General features: G+C 33.6%; 2 protein-coding genes and 1 pseudogene across 3 annotated transcripts; 1 reads left to right on the forward strand and 2 right to left on the reverse strand.

Annotated features, from left to right (window-relative positions):
- Positions 1–317: 317 nt before the first annotated feature.
- On the reverse strand, positions 318–12,239 carry LOC120173662 (annotated as a pseudogene).
- Positions 12,240–13,574: 1,335 nt separating this feature from the next.
- LOC120173754 lies at positions 13,575–14,240 on the reverse strand. The gene has a single exon (XM_039180826.1). It carries the CDS (start codon positions 14,238–14,240, stop codon positions 13,575–13,577), a length of 666 nt encoding a protein of 221 aa, XP_039036757.1.
- Positions 14,241–19,889: 5,649 nt separating this feature from the next.
- LOC120173790 (RNA-binding protein BRN1-like) lies at positions 19,890–23,998 on the forward strand. 2 transcript variants are annotated; one of them, XM_039180869.1, is made up of 9 exons: positions 19,890–20,188; positions 20,402–20,484; positions 21,349–21,400; positions 21,555–21,680; positions 21,822–21,901; positions 22,588–22,767; positions 22,984–23,281; positions 23,375–23,518; positions 23,596–23,998. In XM_039180869.1, the coding sequence occupies exons 1-9, from the start codon at positions 20,017–20,019 to the stop codon at positions 23,721–23,723; spliced, it is 1,263 nt and encodes a 420-aa protein (XP_039036800.1). In that variant the 5' UTR covers positions 19,890–20,016; the 3' UTR covers positions 23,724–23,998. The 2 variants fall into 2 exon arrangements, with proteins under 2 accessions (XP_039036800.1, XP_039036799.1); XM_039180868.1 differs by having other exon boundaries at positions 19,891–20,188; positions 22,936–23,281.
- The last annotated feature ends 3,108 nt before the right edge of the window (positions 23,999–27,106 follow it).

Raw genomic sequence — 27,106 nt, forward strand, 5'->3', positions numbered from 1 at the left:
ATGTGGTACGCGTTATATATTTAGAAACGAGGATGGTGATGTCATTTTTCAAATCTACAATATTAATCAAATTTGAAGTAAAACGCCCACCCAATTCCGATTTTATGCATGCAGCCCTGCCATGCTATAGAAAAAATTATTGGCAAACTGTTACAGTCAAATTATTTAAATAAAAAAAAATGAGGAAGACGATAACCCCATATATGAGGGTTAAAGGAAGATATGACACTTTGTTATTGTGATGCGAGCTTCATGAAAATCAGCATAATAAGCCACTGAAACTTTGAGTAGTTGGCTAAGGCTAATTGACGCTGCTCTCGAAACCAGTCGTAGGTTTCAGATCGATGATTTTCTTTTATCGTCGACTTTTGCTAGCCAAGCTATGATCGAACTGAATTTGCAACCGCTAATAAATTAAGCCCAAAGGAGACCATCAAAGCCTATCTCCAAATTTGAAATGGGACTATCCCCAAAGTCGTGCTTAATCACTTGGTTGTCTTCAAGTGATTCAACATATGGTTCTAAAAGATCATCGGATCTTTCAGATGGAATGCCGTAATCTTTGAGAATGCAAGGTGAGGCGGCTATAGCTACTTCCCTCTCCAAGACAGCTAGGTAATTGTCTTCGAATTCAAAAACCATATACTTGTCTTGACAACCTGACCAAGAATACAGGTTGCCATGAGAACTATTTAACAATAAGATGAATGATGTGATGATGATGATGATGTTAGGACTTACAAGCAACAAGGTGTGCCAGTTGATGGATGTTCTTTATTCGAGTTCCATTGAGCTTCAAAACCTGAAACTTCTACGTTTCAGCACATCCGAATAAATTGGAAGAGGCAAATCAGGAGGATATACAAAACCAACCTGCTGGTTACCCATATCCTCATATCCAATGTTCACTTCATTCGCCGATACCTATTGAAGACAAGATAAAACAAAAAAAAGAGAAATCCCATGCACCGAAATACAGTTTTCAAGATTCCCGTGAAGGAAAACCATGCTCAGAAATACGATGGTCATAGTTATGACAAGAGAGAACCATGTTTCATCTCATAAACCCCAACAGATTATTATAACATTAATGCAAAAGCATAGTACGTGAGAGTTTGCCTTGGCTATCAAGGTACAAAATATCATGAGCGCCGTACCTGTGATAGGATTACAATCTGTTCCCCTTTGAACCTCGCCAAAGAATACCGTGCCTTAGCCAGCAGTTTCAACTAAGAAGAATAATGAACAATTAAATGCCAAATTTCAAAAACACCGAGGACAAAATACACATATTAGTAGAATATCATGCTTCAGGAGTTTCCCAACTCACTCCTATTGATTCTTCGCGCTCCTCCCTGAAAATTAGACATGAAATTCACGGCCAGCATTAATATCCTTATATTATTAAATCCATTCGCCAAAAGAATTGAATAAACTGCTGGAGTTATTCCACACTTACTCAATTAATGGTTCTGAAAGTGGAGTAAACACTAAACCAGCAATAATTAAATACGAAGGTTGATCTCCATCAATATGATAGGGAACCTGGAATACCACACACAAAAGGAACTAAATCATTATTCGCTCTAAATGAAAGCAAATCTAACCAATATTTTAGAGCTGTATGTTTTAGTTCAGGGCCAAAACTTTAATTGCATACCAAGTGTACTCTTGGATTTAATACTACTTGCACTTTCATGAATTTTCCTGCTCTAATAATACCAAGCTCTGCTACGTCCCCTGCAAATCTGTAAGAGAGCTTAGATTGGAAACATAGACTAGCTTATATAACAGGAATATGGAACAAATGCTTAAAGAAAGAAGGGAACTGTAAGGGCCCATTACTTTTGACTAATGAGATAGCGGAATGCGATGCGCTCGTTTGATCTGAATGGAACTGTTCCTTCAGAACCCACGTGAACATCATCAAAACTGACAATCACATCCCCCTGTAAAGATAGATGTAAAATAAGGATTGTCTTTAATAACATACAGGTATACACAATCTCTGAAAACAAGTGAAATAAATCCTTGACATTAAGCTTCTGTTATCATTTGTGAGGAATTTGGTCTCTCATGACAACCACTAGAAATAAATAAGACGTGTGTGAGGACAGAGAACTGAGATGAACAATAAAATAGAACTAAAGGTGCAACATGCTTCATACTTGTGATCATTGCCAACATACCTGCTTTAGAACATTATTTGCATCCGAAGTAGGTTCCACTCTTCGAACAAGCACACCCTGTGGAATTCAACTTTTACATTGGAAACATCTATGGAAATGTGCTGCTCAATTGACTTGACACTACTAAGTTTAAAATAGCATTGGAAATATGTGCACAAGTTAGCTTGTGCATTTGCTTGCTATGCTGAGTCAATTGTAGCATAAGTACCTCATTAGATTGTACTTGTAAGCACACACGTAGTGCTGGATTCTCCAACTTCTGCAGCAATACACCAAGGCAAGGGAAACCTGGAATGCAATGAATAGCTTTATTTGTTTAGTTACTTCTGTAGAAGATGCCATGTAACTTCAATATTCATCCTTAACTACTAGGTGTGAGTCACAAATCAGAAACAGAATGATAGAGATGAAAAATAATATTTAGCATAATGATTAATTCAAGCGACGGGCTATAAGAGATGACTGTAAATCCAAAAGTGGCTTGTTCGGAGCAAATGGCAAGATTTGTTTGAAAGCATTTTACTCTGTTAAGATATACGTCGTTCATCATGCAATTATGTGCAAATCATGAAAATAGACAAACAATTATGCAATGAGGACAGAGAAAATCTAATTGTAGATCCAAGTAGTGTGTTTTGGAAGGAAACCAAATGAATTGAACCTAAACTAAGAACCTTTTGGATCAACATCTTTGAAGGATGTGAACAGAAATACTGAAGCTACATCTCTAAAACTCACAAGAATAATTTGTATCATAAATTAAACATTAGCATAAATGATGAACATCGTGAAAAGGAAGAAGCTACCTAATGCACTACTTCTCGAATTCCAAATATATTGACATGGATTTACATGCAAGTATAATACATATTTCACACACTCGTTAAAGCACCACCAAAAGTGCAAGGTAAGAAAAGATTCTAACCTGTATATTTTCCATTTCTCTCATAATCATTCAGCTTCCTCAGATCTGTAAACCTAAAGGAACTCTCCCCTTAATACATAATTTAATAAGTGGTAGTTACGGGGAATAAAAGATTATGAGGGACCAAACATAGCAGAAGTAAGAATACATGATGAAAAAGATAATAGTTTTCTTTTATTAGGAAAAAAGAAAGATAATAGTTGATAAATTAAAATATGGCCAAATAAGATACTCTTACAAATTTTGACATAACTTTAATAATTAATTCAAAATAAGGTACAACACCAAAATGAACAATTAATGCTTGCTTTAGTCATGAACAAACATTTTGAGGTGACTCATAAAACAAAATTGGAAGGCAGAGGAATCATGAAAAAAAAGGAAACATAACCCTAAACTAAATAAAGTATTTGCTAACTTATTTTAGCATAATTCGAAATATTTGAAGTCCATCAAAATTAACACAGAAGATGTACCTGAAATGCAACCCCAATGCACTCTCCCTGCTCGTTGAATGCAGGACCACCACTATTACCTAAAATCTACCAAGTATAAGCAAAGACTAGCACAATGATAGGAGCAACGCCTTTCAAAAAGGGAGATGATGAAAGGCTTAGATATATAAATTTCAATGACTCACTGACCAGGATTTATTGCTGCATCAATTTGAATGCCCAACAAATCAGATGAGCCATGGGCATATGATGTGACCTGAAGTAGAATAATATCAGATAGGATATTGGATACGGTTTTTCATTTGACGCTTCATCAAGAATAAAGAATACATGGATGCGGGAATCAAAATAATTATAATGTGGGGCAAGATCTGATGGATGCTTTCAATTATCACTTTGAAGAGGTGAATCAAACCTCTATACGAGATACAACTCCCTTTGTCACGGAAATGGTGTCTCCTCCTAGGGGATATCCCACGACAGTTACTGCATCCTGCCCATAAAGAAAACAGAACAGAAATGCCTCAAAAAACTTGAAAAAGAAAATGGTCATAACCAACTTAGCATGATCTACTAAAGTTGAGGAATGAAGGATTTTGAATGTCGCATTGATAAAAATAAAAATGGAGCAAATTTTATATTACTATTCTGAAGTTTAGTTTAAGCTATGGACTTCATGCTGTTTAACACTATGTCATATCTCGTGCATGATACAGATAGGCACGCAGGTATGTAGAATCTCTCACAAAGACGTTACAAATACGCAAAGCTTATCACAAATTTATCACCTTATAAGACCATCAAACATGGAGGAGCTACTTAGTGTTGCATTAGACTTCTAATTATTCAGATATAATCATTTTGCTTTGATAGCAGATCATATCAGTGACCCAAACCAAATCAAATAAATAAACCAAAAACAAGATCAAATACCATTGGAATTTCTTTTATCATAGTTCCTCGGCTGAATCTGAACAATTGCTAATTTTATTAAGGCAACTTATCAAATGCATTATCTTTAAGATTCAAGATAAAGCATAAGGTATTGCAAAACGTGGTGGGAGAATAATTCTATGATTTAAAAAAAAAAGTAAAAGGGCTATTCATAACCTGAAGACGAGGCAAGTGTCCCAAGCGGAGTGGCTCAGCTCCTTTCCAAAATTCTTGACTCTCTACTGAAAGCAAAGCTATGTCACAATCAACACCTCTAGCCAAAACCTGTTCAGCATATCATGGGAAGATACTAAGCTGTAAGGCTTTAATAATATTGAACAAGCAGTACAACTCATGACCTGATGATGGGAGAAAAAACAGCAGCAAATCAAAAAGAAAGTAGGCTGAAAACTAGTTTGAAAGTTGGAACTCTAGGAAAAATTAGGGCTTAAAAACCACTAGATTTTTCTTTATTAATTCAAAGATGATAATGAGATTTATTGTGTTGGCTTTAAAGCCTACAACTTAGTTACATATGCTTGCTTTCTTGCAAGCAAAATTTTAAACCTAACCCTCTAGATTTAAACCCTAAATGTACCTAATAACCCAAATAGCACTTAATAGCCCTAGCCTAAGCCATCTATCATAAATCTATAATTAATAACTACTATAAAATAAAACTGAAATAATAAAATAAAAATTATAAAATTGTGCTCCTGCATCACCTGAACATCTTGAAATTCCTTATCATATTTACAACCAATACCTTACTAGCCAAAATGTGCATCACCATGCAGATATCTTCATTTGATATATCTGTCCCTTTTATAGGTATCATAAAGAAATATATTAAACTGAAGTCGCAAGTTATACTGAGAAACTATACAAGTTAGTTATTTTGTTTTCATGATATAATGTCTGATAAAGTATAAAATTTAAGACACCATTGCTGGTCAAACATCATTAAAATTTATTAGGAACAATACCTTAGCAACATATTTGGTATCATCTCCCCTTCTCTTTACTTTAAGCTGTAGTCACAAAAGATAAAATCAAATAGAATGAATAATCAACTGAACACAACAGCAAAATGCAATCATAGTAGACTAGGAATGTAAACAAATAAATAACAGCTTGAAGTTATTAGAGAGAAAACTAAAATGGCTAATATGTAATTCCTGATAACTTTAATTACTTCAACAGATAACCAAGGTCAAGATATCCATGTGTACAAACAATCTGAATGAAGATAAATGAGATCTGAATTATTTATGCAGAACATCAATCCAGAAATGATATTTGCTTTCCCTTATATGTCATTCTTCTTTCACATTTTAAATGTAAACACAGAAGCCAAAAGATGCCAAAGATGGCGTCTAATAAGCCTTAAATTCTCAGTGGTAGGCAACTAATGCAGGCCTGTTTTTGGTTGGTAAATTTAGAACCTAAAATCTTAAATCTTCCTTCAGAACAAAAAAAAAAAGTCTTAAGTCATCCTTCAGATAAAAAAACTTAATCTTCCAACGATCGTCCAAAATATCCCTTAAAATTACATAGTAACCCCATTTCCATGTTGAAATTAGATAAGAAATGGTATAAGTAGCTTTCTGGGATCACATAAATTGAAAGCTACATGATGATTCAACCGTATCCCCTAAGTTTCACAGATAATTTAGCATTGATTATATACTCCAGAACTTGAATAGAGTACCTGTGTACCATGTTCCACACAATGTGCATTTGTTAAGAGCTTCCCATCCCCAATCATGAAAGCACTGCATGGTTAGAAGAAGGAACATAACTGTAAATTAAATTTAAAAGCTAGTCAACAACAAAAGATGAAAGACAAAAACCAATTGACGGGAATAAGAAAAGCTTGAGAACCAGTTATACGCTTTTTCTTAAAAGCTGTTTATAAGCCTCAACCAGAAACAGGTTAGAATCTTGCCTTCCGGTGCTTGTATATTGCCTTTGCTTTTGCCAAGGAAGAGAATAATCAGGTGCAGTATGAGTGCAGTAAACCTAGATCAAAAATAAGGTTTATCATAAACAAGTAGCAAATCGATTATGTAAACAAATGACTTACCAAGAAATTTACACCAATAACCATTTTTCTCCAAAATAATAAAGAATAGTACAGAGTTCTCCCTAAAGCGACATGCATCACTCACTGCTTAAAGAAGCATCCAAAATGCCTATTTAGCTTAAAACAATCTCTTCTCTTGTCTATAGAAATGTCAATTATTGATCCATAATGAGGAATTTGTCGACCCTATGACCTAGCCATCTAAATTAGTCTTACGATGTGTATGCTTCATCACAATTTGGAGAACGGAACAGACAAGGTTTTGTAGATAATGCATTTATGGTTCAATGACTCAAAGGCTAAGAACTATATCATTTCATAACTAGTAAAAAAGGGATACACACGAATGCAATTTGGAATTTTGGATATGCACAAAAGGCACTCAAATATCCAACAATTAGAAATGTTAAGTATGACAGAGCCTTAAGAGGCAATATGACTTTTTATTGTTTAACAAACTAAAAAGATTGAATACTTCAGACAAAACATTTCTTTTTGTTGTAATCATTTCTGAACCTTCACCACAGCATTGAGAAAGGTTGCATCCTGAAAATTCCCTGGTTCAACCTGAAATGAAATGGAAACACGTGATGTGGCAAATGTAATAGTCCTTTTATAAAATAACAGCTTTGATAAGAAATTTGGAAAGCACGTTTGTAGAAGTTTTGAAAAACAAAATTTCAATGTAACTATTCCAGACAAAAAATAAATAAAAGTTCTCATAAATTTTCATGGGATCCAACATTCTCATGATTAGCACTTTGTTCATTTTCAGTGTTACGCCATGTATATGATGATTGGAGTTGGAGTCAAGTGACTTTGTATGCCAGCCTTGTGATCAATTAAACTGAGTCATAACGAGGTCCAGGTTCTTCATAAGTATAATTTTTTTTTTGATAGAAATAGGAGGCCTCATTAAAAACCTCTCTCTTAGTAGTCCTTTACCCTAAGGCAAGAGCCGACTAGCGTAAGGAGGAAAAGAGTACCTCAATATATTGATGATAAACCAATTACATAAGACTTAAGTACACTCCTACCAATTACATAAGACTTAAACACACTCCTATTACACATTTACTCTAATACATACATACCAACTAAAACAAAGTTTGCATTCACCCAATCCCCTCCTTTGCTAGACCCCATGTGTCATAAATGATCATAAAATGGGATTTTTCTATATGCAAAAACTTAGCTTAACCACGTATTAGTAACTTTAGTAGATAGCCAGGCAATAGATGAAAACAAACATACTGAATTGTGTAAGTCGGCAGTCAAATTCCTTCACGTTCAACAATAGTTAGAAGTAGAAGTACTAACATACTGACTTGTCATCTTTGACTACCGGACCCTGAGTTGAGAACAACTCCCTTAACTCTCGTCGAGACTCTCTTCTACTTAGATTGTCGATGAACGCCGACCAAACACTCCCTAAAGTAAAACAAATTCCATTGAAACTACAAATTCGCAAGTATACCTGTCGCTCCCTTGAATCAAGCTGAAACTCCTTCTTCTCTTTTCTTTGTGTACCAAATGATTTAAACCCTGTTGATTTAGGAAGGCCGGCGTCCCCCTTTCCACTATCTCCATCAGCATATAAACTGGACTTGTCATCTTTGATTCAGCTCCAAATCTTCAACTTCCAAGGTAGACTTAGAATTATAGATTCCAAAAAAATGGTCCTTAACAGTAGCTTTGATGATAGCTGGATCTTGAATAACCTCACCATTGGTATTAAGAACACTCAAAAAATTCCTCTTTCTCCTGACTGAAGCACATGCATGGAAAAATCTTGTATTACGATCCCCTGCTTACACCCATTTTGATCTCGAATTTTGAAACCAAATCTGTTCTTCAATTTTATAAAGCTTCCATAATTCTGTTCTCATAGTCCTCAATTCTGCAGCTTTTTCACAGCCATTATAGTCTTGCATTTGCAGGAAATTATCCTCTGCTAAGTGGATATTCCTTTCTAATTCTGCAATTTCTACAGCTGGGTATTGATCTCTATTCCCTGCCCATTCCTTGATCGCCAATTTGGTAGATTTCAAGATAGAAAAAATTCCAGCTCTGTTGTGTTTACTCTTACAGTTCTGTACAGAAGAGCCAACTAAATTCTGAAAACCTTCTTCATCCATCAAATAACTAAATAACCTGAATGGTTTTTTGCCCCAACTAACTCCACCATTCTCAAGAAAAATGGCATTGTGATCTGATATAGCCTTAGGTAACAAATACTGTATAGTCTCAGGAAAGGCTTCCAAGAAACGGACATCAACAAGGAACCTGTCCAGTCTAAAAAAGGTGGGTATATCCTGATTGCTACACCATGTGAACCTACCCCCATGCAGAGGTAAATCAAATAACCCTGTCTGTTGGATAAAATGACTGAAAATTCTAATTGAATTTCTGTTTTGGGCTCTTCCAATCTTCTCCTCTTCTGAAAGATACACATTAAAATCACCTCCCACACAAAGAGGAATACTCTGACCACAAATAAAACCAGCTAACTCTTCAAAAAAGCAAGCTTTTTCTTCTTCGACAGAAGGGCCATAAACATTGATAAAACCACACCTAAGTTGTGAAGTTCGAAATTTCCCAAACGTAGCAATGAACCTTCTGTTTATAACATGATTTTCCACTTCAAACATGCTCTCATCCCAACAACTCAATAAACCTCCAGAAGAACCCACTGCTGGAGATTCTGAAAACCCTTGAAGGGTATTCAAGCCACTCCTCCTAAAAAATTGCCTCTGAATCTTCTCCATTTTCGTTTCTTGAAGCAAAAGAAAAATAGGGTGTTTCTTTAGAACTATATTTTGAACAGATCTTTGTTTTACCTTTCTTCCCAATCCCCGAACATTCTATGAAATAATTGCTAATTGGTTAATCATCACAAAAATAAAGAACCAGACCTGCCAAGAAAATCGAAGCTCAAACCAGCCTCAAATCTTCCTCCAACTTAATAATTTTTTTCCAAAAAAGATGACTTCTCTTCCTTGAAAGACACCCCCAAAAGCTTACTGACTTCCCAAGTAGCTAAGGCTTCCTCCAATATAACTGAAAAAGCTGGCGAAGAAACTGTTGAAATGCTTGCCTGATCTAATGCCTCCCTTATCAACAACCTTTTGGCTCTTCGAATCAATGCAGTGGAATTGAAATCAGAATCATCACCTCCCTTTAGCTTGTCTAAGGCTTCCTCTTCTGCAGTTAATGGCTAATGTCTTCTCTCCCTTGATCTCGAATACACCCTTTTATAGCTAACCGTTCTTCTCCTTTCCAACGGCTCACTCCTAGTAGTTAAAGATGAATTAGATCGATGAAGCAATCTTCCCCTCGAAAACATTTTTCTAGCATGTACATTAGAGTCAATCATCTTAGTTGTTGCTGTTAGCACTCCTTCCCCACTGCGCGACATCAAACTGGAATGAGGTATACCTCCATTATTTGCTTCCTCCATGTTGACAGATTGAACAATAAATTGGTTCTGGTCCATTCTCCCAAAACTATCCAATTTAATAACTGACCCAGCTGGAATTATTTTAAAGTCTGTAGAACCAGGCTGTCCACTTTCAACTGACTGGGCTTCAGACCCATCAGCCGAAAAATTAAAAACTTTGCATCCCAAACCGGCATAATCACCTAAATTGTTTCTCCCAAGGTCCTGGCAGTCTGACACCTCACAATTAATGCTTTTCCCATCTTTGTTAAGCATTGGGATATGATTTTCCCCACCTGCTCCAACCAAACCCACAAAAGCTCCTTTGTCAAACCATAAGTCAACCTTTTGTCTGCTGTGTTCTTCTGAATGTTCAGCACTTTCCATACTTTCTGACACACTCCTGTCAGCTTCCTCTCCAGCAAACTTCTCACCAATTTGAATTTCATCGGAACCTCCCACCGGCGCTTTGCTAGAAAAATCTAAATTATACTCAAGCACCGAACCCCGCTTAATCTTCACTGTATAAGATCTTCCATAGGCTCCAAGTGTTAACACCTCAGGGACATCATATGGGCTCGTCACCCTAATCAAAATCTTCTCCGTGGAGAGGTCTTCTCTGTTTTTTGTTTCTTCATGGATATCTTCCACCATTCCCCACCTCCCTGCTAAACGTTCCAAGAAGGTGTTTTGCCAGCATAATAGTGGAACTCCAGATAGTTCTATGAGGCAAAAAGCCATTGGAATGCCATCATCATTCAATAAAGGTGCCAACCTATCGAACCAGAAAAGTAATTCATCCTTTTTCGTCGACCATGCATCCAACATTTCCTCATCCGACTTAAAGGTTACAACACATGAATTCCAAACGTAACCCCATCTGGCAATCTGAACTTCAAGACCTTCATTAACTAGAGACTTCTGGACTAATTCTAACTCAAAAGAATGTTTAACAATCCCCATTAATGACCTCTTCACCCAACTGGTGCTCTCTGAAGGAATATGCATTTCCCACATATTTTTTATGCCATTCCTTCTGTTGAAACCTTCATATGCCATATCCATTTGGTCCGATACATTACTCTTCAATCTATTAGACAGTAAGGCATCCTTGTAAGATCTTACATCCCTAAAACTCCTACTAATATCAACTTTCTCTTTTGACCTTGAAGTATCAACTGAGACCTGCTTTAAAGTCATCTCCAATGAACTATTCTGCCCTGCTGACCTCATACGAGCATCCTTAAATCGTGCAACACCAACAGTAATTCTCCGACCATCCATCAATGAACCATTCAGCTTGTTAATAGCCCATTTTAGACTTTCCTCGTTACCAAAATGAACAAAGGCGAAAGTGGAGAATTTGTATTTCGGATTTCTTGTTTCTTTAGGAATGAACACTCTGACTACCGGACCCTGAGTTGAGAACAACTCCCTTAACTCTCGTCGAGACACTCTTCTACTTAGATTGTCGATGAACGCCGACCAAACACTCCCTGAAGTAAAACAAATTCCATTGAAACTACAAATTCGCAAGTATACCTGTCGCTCCCTTGAATCAAGCTGAAACTCTTTCTTCTCTTTTCTTTGTGTACCAAATGATTTAAACCCTGTTGATTTAGGAAGGCCGGCGTCCCCCTTTCCACTATCTCCATCAGCATATAAACTGGACTTGTCATCTTTCAATCTTCCCGGAAGTTTCTTCTGTAAAAACCGAATCTTTCTTAAGATGAAATACAATTTGCATTAGTAGATCAGAGAACCGGGTGCCAAAAACGAAACTCGCAATACAAATTTTCTTCAAATCTACAGAACATACATTAAAAGGCCAATACAGTGAGAGCACTCTCTTACTAACACTAATTATTCCCTCAAACTGAAATTATCACATACGTATGGCTCTATAATAAAACCTCCCAAAACATACTTTGCAATGGCATACAAAATGATTAATTCAAAGAAGAGAAAAGCAAATTCCGTTGCTGCAAGCTTTACTTACCTCGGCATTGGATTTACGCAGAGATGCGGGGGAGCTTTTCCTGGAAGCTCGTTTCTTATTGTTGGTGGCTTTAAGAGAGCGGGCGTCCAGGTAAGAAAGGGAAGTGGAAGTGAAAGTAGCGAGACGAAGATGGAAGTAATGGGATTTAAAGGAGGAGCTGAGCGCTGAGAAGCAGCAGTTAGCTACTGTTATTGCCATAACATAAGAAGCTCACACTTTTTCTCTTTAAACCTCACTCTTCTTCTTCCTTATCCAATGGGTACTTCGGAAGATTAGCTTATTGATTTTTGGCGCCTCCTTCACTGTCGCTGGGATAAGGAAAATAACTTTGCAGTTTGTTTTTAAGGATATTTTTGGTGTTGCTTAATTTAGGACTGATTTCTCTAATTTTTTTTAAATTTTCTATTATAAAATTATTTGATATTAAATATAATTATGTTATCTTTTTTAATTTTAAAAATATTTATTTTATAAATTAAACTTATTCTTATAATATTTTATACTTTTATTTTTTATAATTTATCTATTAAATATAATATTTTAATTTTAACAAAAAGTTTTTAAAAGGCATTTCATATATATGTTTTAATATAAAAGTATTTACGTATTTATTGTATACAATACGTTTTAAAAATATATTAAAATAAAAAATTAATAAGATTATCATATTTAAATATTAAAAAATATTATATTAACAATGATTTTTTTAATATTTTAATCAAATATGTTTTTAAACACGTTGAAGAAAAAAAGTAAACTATATAAGAGGCCACTAAATCATGTTCAAGTAATTTTTTTAATTATTAAAATTTTAAAAGTTATAAATTTATAATTAATTTTTGAACGATTATAAAATATATATTAAATTTATTACATTTTTGTAATTTATTATAATCTCGTACGGGTCCTTTTATAGAAATTTTAATTTTTTAAAACTTTTAATGATTAAAATAATTATTTAATTATAGTTTAATAACCTTTAGTGTATTTTATCCACAAAAAATTATATGAAACAGATACACTGCGTGTTATGTTGCAATGTTACATTGTTACTTACATACAAACCATAACAGTTAATTAAATTTATAAATAAAATCAGATTTTTTATAATTTTATTAATAATGAATTGTTAAATTAATTTTAATTATAAACTTTTTCATACAATCCGTTCTCAACTAGCCATGGATTTATTTATGAAGTCAACCAGCAGATGGATATTTTCAGTAACTAATAAGCGAAATTATCCCAATAAAAATCTAAAACGCCTGATGGCTACTAGCTAAATGAGATTTCATGGCAAACTCACACAAACAAAAACACAAACACTTGGTAGGCAAGTACCATTTCCTCAAAATTCTCAATCTAAGGAGGCTATAAAGCGTTGAAATAACTCTCAAAATAAATTGAAGAATACGGATTCTTTTAAATAACTCTCAAAACCGTTGTTGATCTTATGAAATACTTCATCAAACAATAGGCCTAAAGATAATGATCTAAAATTTGAACTCGGAGCAGTGCTGAAAATCAAATTCAACCACAACAAAGTGATCACCAGCTTTGCTTTTTGTCAATATGATGGAAACGAGGTTGAAACCAAACCCCTTTGCGGGTTCCAGGTTCTTTAGCTTTCTCTGTGTTTTCAGAAGGGATCATCTTATAAGCAGGGTGACAAGAAGATACTCTCGTCCCACAGGTGGAAACTAGAGTCTCTTCTCCCAGTACCAATGCCAATCGTTTCTTCCTGTCCCTTTTCTCGTGATTGGAACTGAATCTGAATGGGAGACATCTATCGTTCGCTGACTTTGCGGAAATTACCTTACCGGTTCTTATTCTCCGATCCTCGATCGAGAAACAAACCATCAAACATGTGTTGTCGAAGTAGTAGAAGACCCCGTTGTGGTATGCGGCATATACGATTTTGTGGGGGAATGACTCGAGTTTGTGCTTGGTCCATGAATTGGACCCACGGTGAATCAAGTACAGCTCTAAGTCTTCTCTTTGTTCGGTTCTACAAGCAATGCATACGACACAATCTTTTGAAGTCGGAGGAGCTGAAAACATCGCTACATCGTCCGAGAATTCTAGGTGGGCTAATTGGCATGGGACCGGAAGCTCCATTTTGGCACGAGAGAAAGGGCAGAAGAAGAACATTGAGCCTTCGCGGAATAGAAGGAGCCACCCTTGACTTGATGCAAGGCAGGTTGCTCCATCCATTTCCGGGATGGTAATGGAATACTGTATGCCTGATCCAGTAACCAACGTTCATTGAGAATTGTTATTCTCCCCGTAGAGAAGGAACCAAGGTTCGCGATCCGGTAAGGCTTCGATCTCGGCCGAAGCGGTTGAAGAAGCGGAATTCCAGTCCTTGCAGACGCCACGAAAACTGAGAAGCTCGATTAGACCTAAACGAACAGCAATGGATGGCAAAAGTTCAGAAGGAAGATCACCCCATTCCCTCATCGCGACTGGATCATGCGTGCTCGGCCTGGAGAAAAATTACTACATTTGCATCAGACACATGCATAATGTCTAGTTGGTGAAGAAATTATCAAAATTAACAGTTCCTAAGATTGTAATTCTTCTTAGTACCATTAAGAACACGGTTCCAATGGCAAGACGCGATATTTCATGACAAATGAATGGCTAATGGGATGCACTAGTCGATCAAATACATATTCGAATATGGATATAAACCCAATCTTTACCTCTGACAGTGACCCACAGCTGAAGAATCCATGCTCCCCATGGAACGAGAACTGGGATGACTGAAGAAACTGTAATGTGCTATAAGCAATCTACACTTATAGGAGAGTTTCTTTCAACTGAGGTCTTCCATCCAATAATAATTTATATTTATGCTACTTAAATCATAAATTAATTACTCTTTTCCCTTTAATTAAATCAGCAGAAAAGGCCCAGTGGAATTGAACTACCTAATCAGAGATAATCTAGTTATCAGTTTCATGAATTTGAATGATAAAATGACTTCTTCAAACCAAATTAACAATGGATAAAACTAAATGGTAAGTATAAAACAAACTCAAGTTACAATTAATTATATGAATATAAATTTTAATTATTAAATGAGTTTGATTTAATAGCTTTTTGTAAAGATATTGAACTGCCCCAAAGCTTATCTCAGTGCCAATAAGGCCCAATATTCGAAGCAAATTCATTTTCAGTACAACTTTAAAAAAGTGAATAGGACAAGTAAATGATAAATTTTAAAATATTAAGTTGATTATATTTTTAAATTATATTTCAAAAATAAATTACATATTTTTATTAGAAAAATAACTATCCTGGATATTTTATTTAAATGTTATCCCAAAATAAAAAATATTTTAATCATGAATTTGAAGTTATAAAATAAATCATTTTAGAAAATAAAATTTACATAAAATTAAGGTTGCTTTATAAGGGATGATATCGATGATATTTTATGACTTTAATTTGCCGTAATTTCCAATGCAAATTGCATGAATGTACGTAAAATGGGAATTGTTGCATTATTGACGGGTACTAATTTGAAAAATAAAAAAGTTTATGTTGAAAAAATGTGTGAATTTATTGATGAATTTGGTAATTTAATTTTCTTTGAATTTGATCTATTGATTTGAATATTTTGAATTAAAACAATACTGTGTGAATTTTTTAAAATTAGAATATTAATATGATAATGTTTTGTTATTTAAGAATTTATATTCAATTAAAATTCAAATATGTTATTTTTGCATTTATATTCTATTGAAATAGGAATATATTATTTAAAAATTTATATTTTATTAAATACAAATATATTATTTATGAATTTATATTCAATTAAAATATGAATATATTATTACAAATTTATATTCGAGTAAAATATAGTATTGTATTTTCGAAAGGATTGTTTTACCTTAATTTTTTTTTCCTTTGAGAGTCCCTTATAAATATGTGTTAACCATCTAGATTAAACATTCCCAGGTTTTATAAATTTTCACAATTCAGGATTTAAGAAATTGAAAGAAAATTCTTTTTCTCTTCCATTAGTTTTTAAGTAATAGATAAAGACAAATATAATTCATGATCTCTACAATTGTACTACTGTAGTTGGTCATTTAGCTACTATATCTTAAGAGACATGTGACCAACGATCTCAAGCACAAAAAGAGTGATTGAAATTTTGTTCGACTGTGACTTATCAAAAAAAGTATTTTTATTTCTATTTATTTTATTTTATTTTCTAAGATGTTTAATCTTATTTGTTTTATCTTTTCAGGTGTGATTATGATCTCTAATTGTTATATATTTAATAATCTTATGACATGATAAACTCGTTTTTTATCATTAATTTTTATAGTAATATTTAAAGATTATTGTCATGATATATTTTCTATTTTATTATCAGGTTTAACTACTTTTTCTAATAGTGTATTAGGTAAAACTAACTCTTCTTTGACTTTTTGAGATTTTTACTTTGCCTTTGAGCTATTACGCTAGCTTACTCTTAAGAAACTTCTCTAAAATAAAAGGATTGATCATAAATTTCCAATCATGCCCCAAATCATCGCCATAGCAATTCAATAAGAGTTAGGATAAATTATTTTATGAACCTTGTTTATTTGTGACATTTAAACAGTGGGATTCGATGATAAGCTCTATTAATATAATTTTTATTTTTTTATATTTTTAAAGCAACCCTCCAAAAAAAATTTCATGATATTTAAAATATGTCATCATGTCTAGACTTATATCTCTATGTTTGAACTTATCTTACATACTTATATTTATGAACTATTTGAAGTATAATAGAGTATAAATGTATCATTTTAGTTTGTTAAACTCAACGTTCTAATATTTTCATTCACAAAATCATCAGTAGATCAGAGTTTATGTCAAAGGAACACTGTCGTTGAAGAATTCTCAACATCATCCATTCAAACTACAATGTTCGACTTTTTTAGTAGATATTTATTCATATGAACTCAATTTATATTTTAGGTTATAGCTCTATTGTTATTATGAATTATATTATATTTTCATGTAACTTTAATTTTACATAAATATTTTGCAGTCTTATATGATTATTTAGTTTGTTATGAAATATTAAATATGTGCATATTGATGAATAATTTTAATAGTTTTATATTCGATGGACTCTTTACTGATTCAATGTGATATTTAAATTTATTATCTACAACAAATTGAATTTAAGGTATTATATACTATTTTATCATAATAAAATTTAATTCAAGTTATTAAAACCCATTAAACACGATAAAATAACATTGATATAATTATCACGTGGAGACAAGAAAACTATGAAATTAAGCTTGGTGTCTCATATTATATATTTTTTTGTTAATATGATATTTTATCATGTCATCACTTGATTGTATTTGATTATATGAGTGTGTCATGACATCATATTAGTATTACAGTTCGTGTGTATCCGTTTAGTTAACAAAAAAAAAAAATAATAATCGTCAGTATTTTAATAGGATGTGTTTTTACTTTAGGTGATAAAATTAATTATCATTATTATAAATAAATAATAAAATGTGTTATATATAATTTATAAAATCAGTATATTTCAATAATAAAGTTGAAACTAATCTATGTAATCAATACTCAATAGTCACATGTTCATTTATTTGTTATTGACCTATCCATCTACCATGTATCAATTTAAACCTTGATTTGACCTATTAATTTCTGTCCAAATTGTATTTGGATCTCTGTATGTGTGTAAATTGCTTTAGAATTCTATTTTCAATAACTTGTAATATTATATTTTGTTATTTAATTTTTTATAAAATATAAAAATACGTAGGTTTCAGAAGATGTTAATATTTAAATAAATCATTTTTTATTAATATAGGGTAAATATAAGGTAATATATATTCAATGATAATTCTCACTCTCTCAACATTGAACGTTCACACATCTGGTATCTATGGTGCTCGAACTTAAATTTTTTAAAAAAAACAATAATTCATTTATGCTTACGTAATCAGTTTACCAATGATTTTGGATTCTTTCTCCTAATAGAATTTAACCTTTTGTCCAAATTTTACGGCTTTGGTAAAATAAATATTTTACTGGGCGGTGGTTTTGGAAAATACAAGCAAAGCTGCGAGCGGGAAAAATAAAGGTATAAAGTATTTTCAGATTTATTTAATTATATTTAAATAATTATTTTGAGTTAAGCTTTAAAAATCATAAAATAATTAATAAAATAGTATACAATAATAATTAAATTTATTAAACTTCCAACATTTATTATTACATCACAGTAATTGTTTTATAATAGTTTGATAAATTTGTGACCGTTTTATAATTTGTAAAAGTTCAATTATTAAAACGAACGTTAAGCATAATACACTGATATTTGATGTATTTTACCCAAAACAAATTCAGGAAATAGCAGTGTTTTTGACTGTTTGTATCCTTTGGAAAGATGAGGGGGGCGCTTAACGTTGGCGAGGGGACAGTCTGGCGTAGTTATCTTTTGCACTTCGTATTTCATGCTAATCTACCATTATGCCCCTCTCCTTTGCTATTTTTACTTCCTTGCCTTCGGTTTTGCAGATCTACCCCAAACACTTATAACGGTATCCGTACTCTTTTTCCCCAAAAAAATAGACATTGCGCACACGATTGGGTTTGGTCAAACCATTTCACTCCCTATTTGCCTCCTTTTTATATTTGTCTTTTAAATTTATTTATTTATTATTTCCTTTTGCCTTTCTAACTATTTTAAAATGCGGCTTTTATTCATAAATTGGTTACTAAAGTCAGAGTAGAATAATTTAAAATTTTGATCTAAAAAGAATTATATTTTGAAAGAAAGAAAAAATGATTGATGCTTGTTGTATAAAGCTTTAAAAGAATATATATTTTAAATTAAAGATGAGTATGAGATAAATTAACTTTTATCCTATTTTATTTGTGTTAAGTGTTGATATGTATCTTTAACACTAAACGCACATATTTGGTGATATGCATTTATTATATTTCAATTTGTTTTTGTTTCATTCAAGTTAACAGTTGTTTGATTCTTCTTATTACTTTTAATTTATTTTTTCACATTATTTGTTTAAATAATAAATACTTTTAAAATAAAAAATAAAGTTTACAAATGGTCTCTCTATTATAGGATGTTGTTTTATTGAGTCCACAACTATTAAAATTTATAAAATGATCCTCCAATTATGTGTGTTGCTTTGTTGTTGAGTCCCTTAGCTATTAAAATTTATAAAATGATCATCTGACTATTCATATGTTTTAAACTCATTCTTTTCCGTTAAAAAGTTATGACCATTTGTCCGTTTGAGTTGGACGTTAGCATACTGACTAGGATATGATAGTCATTTGATATTTTTGGATCATATTTTATCATATCACAATCAACATATTAACGTTCAACTCAGACTACCGTCAAAATTTTAGTTGAAAATGACGAGTATAGAACATATAATTAGTCGGATAAATAATTGAAAAACTAAAAAAAACAATATATAATTGAATAATTTTTTTATAATTTTTAATAAACAAATAACTCAATAAAATAATATATTATTATTAGGAAATTATTTATGTATTTTATCTAAATAAAAATAATAAAATGAAAATGACCAAATGAGACAAATAAAATGAAAAGGGTAAATAGTCATTCAACGTCGCGCTCCTTTTAAATTACCGATCCTCGTTCCATCTCCCAACTGTACAACTAGTACTACATCCATCTCAAAGCTTAGAACTTGCACAGCTGTAAGGGGTATTATCGTAAATAGACGAAAACGGTAGCCCCACTTTGCAGCAAAATTAATTGCAATAAGATAAATCCCATTGGAGATCCAACTCTGCCATCCAGGAAACCACCCCCCGCCGCCAATTTTTTCCCACTCCGACGACTCCAAAAAAAAAGAAAAAAAACGCGAATAAACACTCTCTCAGCTAGAGAAAGAAAGTCAAAGAAAAAATAGAGGAAGAAGAGCAGGCATTAATGGCGGAAGGAAAAGAGGAGAAGAAAGCTACGAACGAAGAGAACGTGAAGCTGTTCGTCGGTCAAGTTCCGAAGCACATGACGGAAGCTCAAGTCCTCGCAATGTTCGAAGAGTTTGCTTTGGTTGACGAAGTCAACATCATCAAAGACAAGGCTACTCGCGTCTCTAGAGGTTCAACTTTCTGTTTGTGTTGTTTTGAACTTATTATTCTTCTTTTTTGAAGTTTCAAATATCTCACATTATTCGTTCTTCTTTAGCGTGTCTTTTTTAGTGATTAGTTTGTTTCGTTTAGTTTCGAGCTAGATTTGCATTGTTTTAGAGAGGTTTATGGCGTTTGGAAGTCTAATTTTGAAGTATCTTCTCGTGTCTTTTATGTTTATTAAGGGTGTTGCTTTGTTATATGTCCTTCAAGAGAAGAGGCTGATAAGGCGGTCAATGCCTGCCATAATAAGAAGACTTTACCAGGGGTTAGTTCAATTTTGAATTTTTGTTCCTTTGTTTTTCCTTTCTTCTTATTGATTTATTTCCACATTGTAGTCAAAATCTACCTGATACTCTCCGCCGTTTGCTCTATAGATCTCATCGTTCTCTAAATTCATAATTAACTTCTCACGTCTAGCTTATTCAGCAGCTGACCTTTAAAAGTAGCAGTTAACTTCCACATCTGTCCACTCCTTTTCCCTATTGATCTGAGGCATTCAAAATTTTTACTGCATTGTGGTAGTGGCATGAATCTTGCTATATTATGTTTTCGATACTGAAAGCTGTCATCGTGTGAAATTATTTCGTAAGTTTCCAAACTACGTACCTTGAAAATGTGTTACTCGGCATTGTAACAAACTTGGTAGAAGTTCTGTACCGCTTCATTGTTCTGATTAGGGTACATGAAGATAACGAAATTGTAGAATAAATTTTATAATTATTTTACTTGCTCCCTTGAAGTAAATCGATGTCTTGAGTTTTAGAGACAACGGAAAACTAGAAGATCACGGCATCAAAGCCTGCATGCTGTAAGCTTATTTTTTTAAACACGTGGTTGTTTTCTGATGAATTGATGTTTTGAAAAAATTTACTAGTATGTAAACAGTCAAGGCTAGGGCTCTCTACATTAGGTATCATTTTACTAGAACATTATTTGGATGAGAGACTGGGCGGTTTGATGATTCCAACCATTAATTTGTAGGAATTTAAAATAATAAAGCAAACAATAAATTCCTTTATGGCCATATCCCATGTCTGCTATCGCACTTGTGCAAGGAATTCCTTTTACCCTGTCAATCTTATTACCTCCCTGATTAGAACTCATCTATCTGTTCTTTTGTCTGATTCAGGCATCTAGCCCATTGCAAGTGAAGTATGCAGATGGTGAGTTGGAAAGATTAGGTACGCATTACTCTTGTACATTAATTACTTATAGTTCTGCTTGCTATGAGGTTGGAAGATTTGGTTCTCATTCATTACTTGGTAATGATCTTTCTATAAAATCCTTGAATAAATTCTGAATAGTCATCTTCTTTTTACTGCCTGATGGATTTAGAGCACAAACTCTTTGTTGGCATGCTGCCAAAGAACGTCTCAGAAGATGAAGTTTCAGCTTTATTTTCTAAATATGGAACCATAAAGGATCTACAGATTCTAAGAGGTTCTGAACAAACAAGTAAAGGTACTTATTCTTTGATCTTGGAATTTTTTTTGGTCTTTTTTTTCCTCTTAAGAAAACATATTGACGACTGGATTGTAATGACAATCAAACCTAAACATTCAATATGTGTGAATTGTGGTTGTGCTGGTTTCTTTATGGCAGGCTGTGCGTTTTTGAAGTATGAGGCAAAAGAACAAGCCTTGGAGGCCCTGGAGGCCATTAATGGGAAGCATAAAATGGAGGTTAGTATTTTTTTACACGTTTCTGCTGTTGGAATCAACAGATTACACTCAAGGTTGTTCGAGTATCTTTTCCTGCTTTATGCGGTATTTAAAGGTTATGTACCGATCAGCTATCTTACACAGTCGTTCTTTCATAGGAATGAATGGTATCAAAATTTAACTTATTTCATGATGCTTAGCTTGTAAGTTGTAAGAGCTTAAGTCACTAAAGATTCCAATACTAACCTGGAATTGTTTGCACATGCACCAAAGTATTATTTGTGACTTGACATCCCTATTATGTATTGCAGGCCACAAAACAGAACTCACCGTTTTACATAATTGCATGTTGCATCTAGAATCAAAATTGTCATGCTAGTGGGCTCTCTTTAGAAGCCCATAATACTGTATCTTCACGAAGCTACACTTGGGTTATGTCTGAAATTTGCTTCTTGGCTCTAGACTCTAGAGGTTTGGAAAATGCACATATACAATTTAAACTTATTGCATTCACTAGACTTTGTTCTTTTACCTGATAATCAGTCTTTAATCAAAGGCATATCTTTATCTTTGGCTTCGAAATCTGAGTTAAGTATTTCATAGTCATTTGCCTTAAATATCATCTTTTCTTTATCATGTATGGTAGTGAGTTAGTTCTAATAAAAAGTGGGGTGCTATATTCTGTTCTTAATCTTCTGCTGTTTTAGGGTTCAAGTGTCCCTCTCGTTGTCAAATGGGCAGATACAGAAAAGGAAAGACAAGCTCGGAGGATCCAGAAAGCTCAATCTCAAGCTTCGAACATACCAAATGCTGATTCACCACATCCTTCATTGTTTGGAGTCTTGCCAATGGGTTATGTTCCCCCATATAATGGATATGGTTATCAGGTAGTTTTACCCCTTTTTTTTGGTCTGGATTTTAAATTCTGAAAGAAACTCTGGGACTAATCAGTGATTCTGTTACTGAGCTATGGGGATTGTCTAATACTTTTTTCATGATGATTTAACTAAGCATTTAATATCTAAATATTATTTATCACCTCATTATTTATTTAGGCTCCAGGAAGTTATGGACTTATGCAGTACCGCTTGCCACCAATGCAGAATCAACCTGCGTTCGACAATATGATTCCTTCTGTGAATCAAGGAAGTTCATTGCGGGGAATTACACCTGATCTTGCATCCAATATTGCTCCTAGAAATTATGCTGTACCTCCTACAAGTTATGTGGGTTCAGCTTACCCAGCTGTGCCAGGTCTTCAGTACCCCATGACATATCCTGGGGAAATCATGGGCCATCATCCGTTTACTAGTTCACCTGGTTCAGTGCCACAAGCAAATGCAAGCAGTAATTCTTCATCATCTTCCCCTGTTGGTGCAAATTCAGGAGGCCAGATTGAAGGTTTGCTATCAGTGATCCTCTTGGTTTTTGTTGCCTTTTGAAAGTATATTGCTGGTGGTGGCATGTTATGAATTAGTGTATGCTCTGACCTAGGTCCACCTGGTGCAAATCTATTTATTTATCACATACCTCAAGAATTTGGTGATCAAGAGTTGGCTAATGCTTTTCGAGGATTTGGTAGGGTCTTAAGTGCAAAGGTTTTTGTTGACAAAGCAACAAGAGTTAGTAAATGTTTCGGTAAATATGTTTTCTTTCTCCTCTTAATCTGATATGGTTGTTAAGGAGTTCTCTCTCTCAAAAGCCTCTCTTTGCAGGATTTGTTAGTTATGACTCTCCAGCAGCTGCTCAAAATGCAATAAACATGATGAATGGATGCCAATTAGGTGGTAAGAAACTCAAGGTTCAGCTTAAGAGAGACAACAAACAAAACGAACCTTATTGATTGATAGGGTAGTCTTGGAAGGAAGCAGAAAATGTTTGTAACATTTGGTCACATGGAATTTGGACATATTTGACTGGCTGCGGTATCAGCCTTTTGGGTGGATGTGGATAATCTGTGGTCACATGTTTCACTCTATCCATTTAGTTGTTTCATGGGATCAAATTCCCAGGCACTTGTAATTTATGGTGCATTGCATGCCTATGCAATTTGTATTCTGTGTATCATTGAATTCGATTTAGATACTAAATATTAATTTATTGATTTTTCCTCGATAACATCTGTTCTTAGTATAATGTTGTGGGGACAACCATGATAGAACATTCCCTTAATGTATTTGTTTCCACCTTCAACGACTTAGTCTCTTCAATTCTGATTTTTTCTTCTCAGCAAGATACATTCTTAGAGTTTATTCAATTTCTCTGTGTTTTCACAAGTGCATTGTCCTCAGCACTTCTCTTTTGTTCCTTGGTGCAACATTTTCTGGTTGATGCTTTTAAAGATTCCTATTATCCTATAAAAGAATGGATGTTGTAGTGGGTGTTTTGATATTCAAGGTACCTGAAGTGATGATCCGTATTCCTTTTGGAGAGGTGCACTCATACCTTTGACATTCAGGTATTATAACATCATTATGCTCAAAGGTCTATCTTATTGGTCTGTATATGTGATTTCCTTTCTGTCATCTGGCCATATAATCTCTCCATGGCTGTCCCATGCCGATGTTTTTTGGAACTATGATTTATCGTTTATGTAATTGTTTCCCCTCGTCTGAATTTAGTCTCTACATTTTTTTACTTGTAGTTGAAATAGGTAAGATTCTTCTCTTAACTTGGAATATGATGTCCATTGTACCTGTCTTTATGTAGTAACTTGGTTGAAAATGTTGCAGATACATTATGGTTACGATAAAGTTGTCTCATAGAAATTCGGAAGTATCTCTCATGATCCAGTCCACTATTTCAATTGAGCATTTTCTTGATTTATATCTGTTTGTCACAGGGTAACCAGGACCCTACATCTCAGGTACCGGTTGTTGCTTGTTTATTGAGTTTCATTCAGCTGGGATCATGCAGCGTTAGCAAAAATTAACGTGCCATCTATGTCCTTTATGAGAATCATCAATTAATGAGAACCGTCATTGTGATCACTTTGATTAAAATTGTAGGTACTTGGGATAGAGCTCTCGGAACTCGCTAACTTTGACAAGCCTCATTCAATATCTGTTTCGGAAATGCATGATGAACTGTTTACTCGATTTTTGAATCTCCTTTGATTTTATGCTTGCTTATTTTCATTTTTTAATGACCGCATTAAGATGATCTTTCTTTAAGGGGCATTGTGTAGATGGAGCTCTTTTTTTGGGTAATATTGCTGGTGGTTGACGATCAGGTTAATATAAAGAACAAAATCTAGAGGGTAGACAATTCCGCTGGTAAATGTATATATTAAAAACGCCATCGGCCATTTTCTTGTCGTGCGCTGTCTCGATAATTTTTTTTTTTTTTGTTCTTTTCATGTGGTCTCTCATCTTTGTCATACCACAGTGCCAATGTTCCTGCGGGTGCTTGGTGCATGCAGCCGCATTCTTCTTCTTGTTTCATCTGTAAGTAATTCTTGACTATTCTTCTCGTTTGTTATGTAAGACTTCGTACAGATAGATAAAGCAAACAAATCGCATTCGTTTTATTCATATTTGAGTACGAGTGATGTAAAGCCATTAGAAGCTTGAAGTGTTGTGAGCACTCAACCCCTTTCTTTCATCATTTTTTATTACTCGTGCTGGTTCTATCCTGTGATTGAACCTCTTGGTAATGCAATGAAACAATTCACCGCCACTTCTCCCCTTTATCGTTTAGGTTGAACGAAACCTTTTATCATAATCTAATAGGTGACCGTTTAGTGGGTGTCACTTGTAAGTGAAATTTATTTTGAAGAAATTATCCTTACCCGACAATTATCCAGCAACAAGTTGCAGTTTTGATGAACCCTAAATATTAGGCAGGTGAGCTAAATTATGGTTATATGCAGCTTGTTAAGAAAATGTTTGCCATTGTTTTCGGTTTGACTCGCTGAGCTGCCTGCCATTAATGTTTGGTTTCAAATGCTCTGCTCATGTAGCAATGTTTGTAAGCCTATATATTATTGTATTTGGTCATTTTTAATAATAAAAAAAACTTCCAAAAAAAAATTCTGTTTTTTCATGTTCATACGTCATCTTTATTGATTAAAAAAAGCTAAACCACCCGAGATGCAAGGGAACTGCTGCTGTCTTGTCCGCCGCAAGCGCCACGCACATCTTGTTTTGACCATCCGGTTCATCCCAAGTTGTCTAGTCTAGGTTCACTTTTGTTCATTGTAGATTTTACTGTCAATATTAAACAAGATCAACTCTTACGGAGTCTTCATTATCCTTCCTTCCATTCTTTTTCTGTGATAGGTTTTTAGTATGTCAAGTTCATTTTAGTATGTCAAGTTCATCATTTCAGTATGTAAATTTTAGTATGTCTAGTCCAGAGTCGCATCTCTCGTATTTATGATTTCATGTTTCTACATACACCTATCTTACCCCCCTCCCTTTCTTTTTCCCAAATTTTGGACACTTTGAACCGTTATTACCCCCAAAATTTGTCGTCCTCTTTTCCTGATTTAATTTTTAACGAAAAGAATGATGATTTTATTAAGAAATCTTAAGTAAACGTATCACAAATTTTAAAAAGAGGATAATAATTTTGTGATTATTATATCTTTTGATTACTTAATTTCACGTCTTAACAGATAAGATAGTCAGAATGAATAATTACGATAAAATTGAACGGAAGAAAATATCATGTCTAGAGAGTTAGAATCATTGATCTTACGTTAAAAATAATAATAATAGTTTGAAAACGATAATATTATAAAAAAATTATCAAGACTTTCTCCCATAAATAAAGTTGAGAAATAAAATTTTAACTATAAATAATATTGATTTATATAGTATTAACTATTCCAATAAATCCACAAGACTTTCAGGAGAATCGAGATACATCAACAACGAATCTCAAAAATCTTTTATATTAAGACAATTGAATTAAGTTTCATAATGAGTTTATAGGATTATTCTCTCACGTTCTACGAACACCCAACGTGTAATTATAAATTAATTAAAAATCTAAACCTAAATTGTTTAGGGTAAATTACACATTTTGTACCTAAAGTTTTACTTTTGGTACGTTTTGATACCTAAACTTTTAATTTTTACTAGTCTTTGTTTTGTTTTTATCCGGAAAAAGGAGAATAACCTGATCACTCCCCAAGACCAAACGCATACAATGTACACGGTTAGAAAAAGAGAGAGTTAGGCTTAAGTTGATGGCTTTTCAAAGATGATCAAATTCATCGTA

This window comes from Hibiscus syriacus, unplaced genomic scaffold (assembly GCF_006381635.1).
Source record: "Hibiscus syriacus cultivar Baekdansim isolate YM2019G1 unplaced genomic scaffold, ASM638163v2 tig00111983_pilon, whole genome shotgun sequence".
Lineage (NCBI taxonomy): Eukaryota > Viridiplantae > Streptophyta > Magnoliopsida > Malvales > Malvaceae > Hibiscus > Hibiscus syriacus.

Excerpts from the sequence above, each read along its gene's own strand:
- LOC120173790 (XM_039180868.1), top strand. The coding sequence starts at position 20,017 with ATGGCGGAAGGAAAAGAGGAGAAGAAAGCTACGAACGAAGAGAACGTG. Across the intron at positions 21,401-21,554 it reads TGGTGAGTTGGAAAGATTAG|AGCACAAACTCTTTGTTGGC; the intron begins GTACGCATTACT and ends TGATGGATTTAG. Across the intron at positions 21,681-21,821 it reads TTCTGAACAAACAAGTAAAG|GCTGTGCGTTTTTGAAGTAT; the intron begins GTACTTATTCTT and ends TCTTTATGGCAG.
- LOC120173754 (XM_039180826.1), bottom strand. The coding sequence starts at position 14,240 with ATGGATGGAGCAACCTGCCTTGCATCAAGTCAAGGGTGGCTCCTTCTA.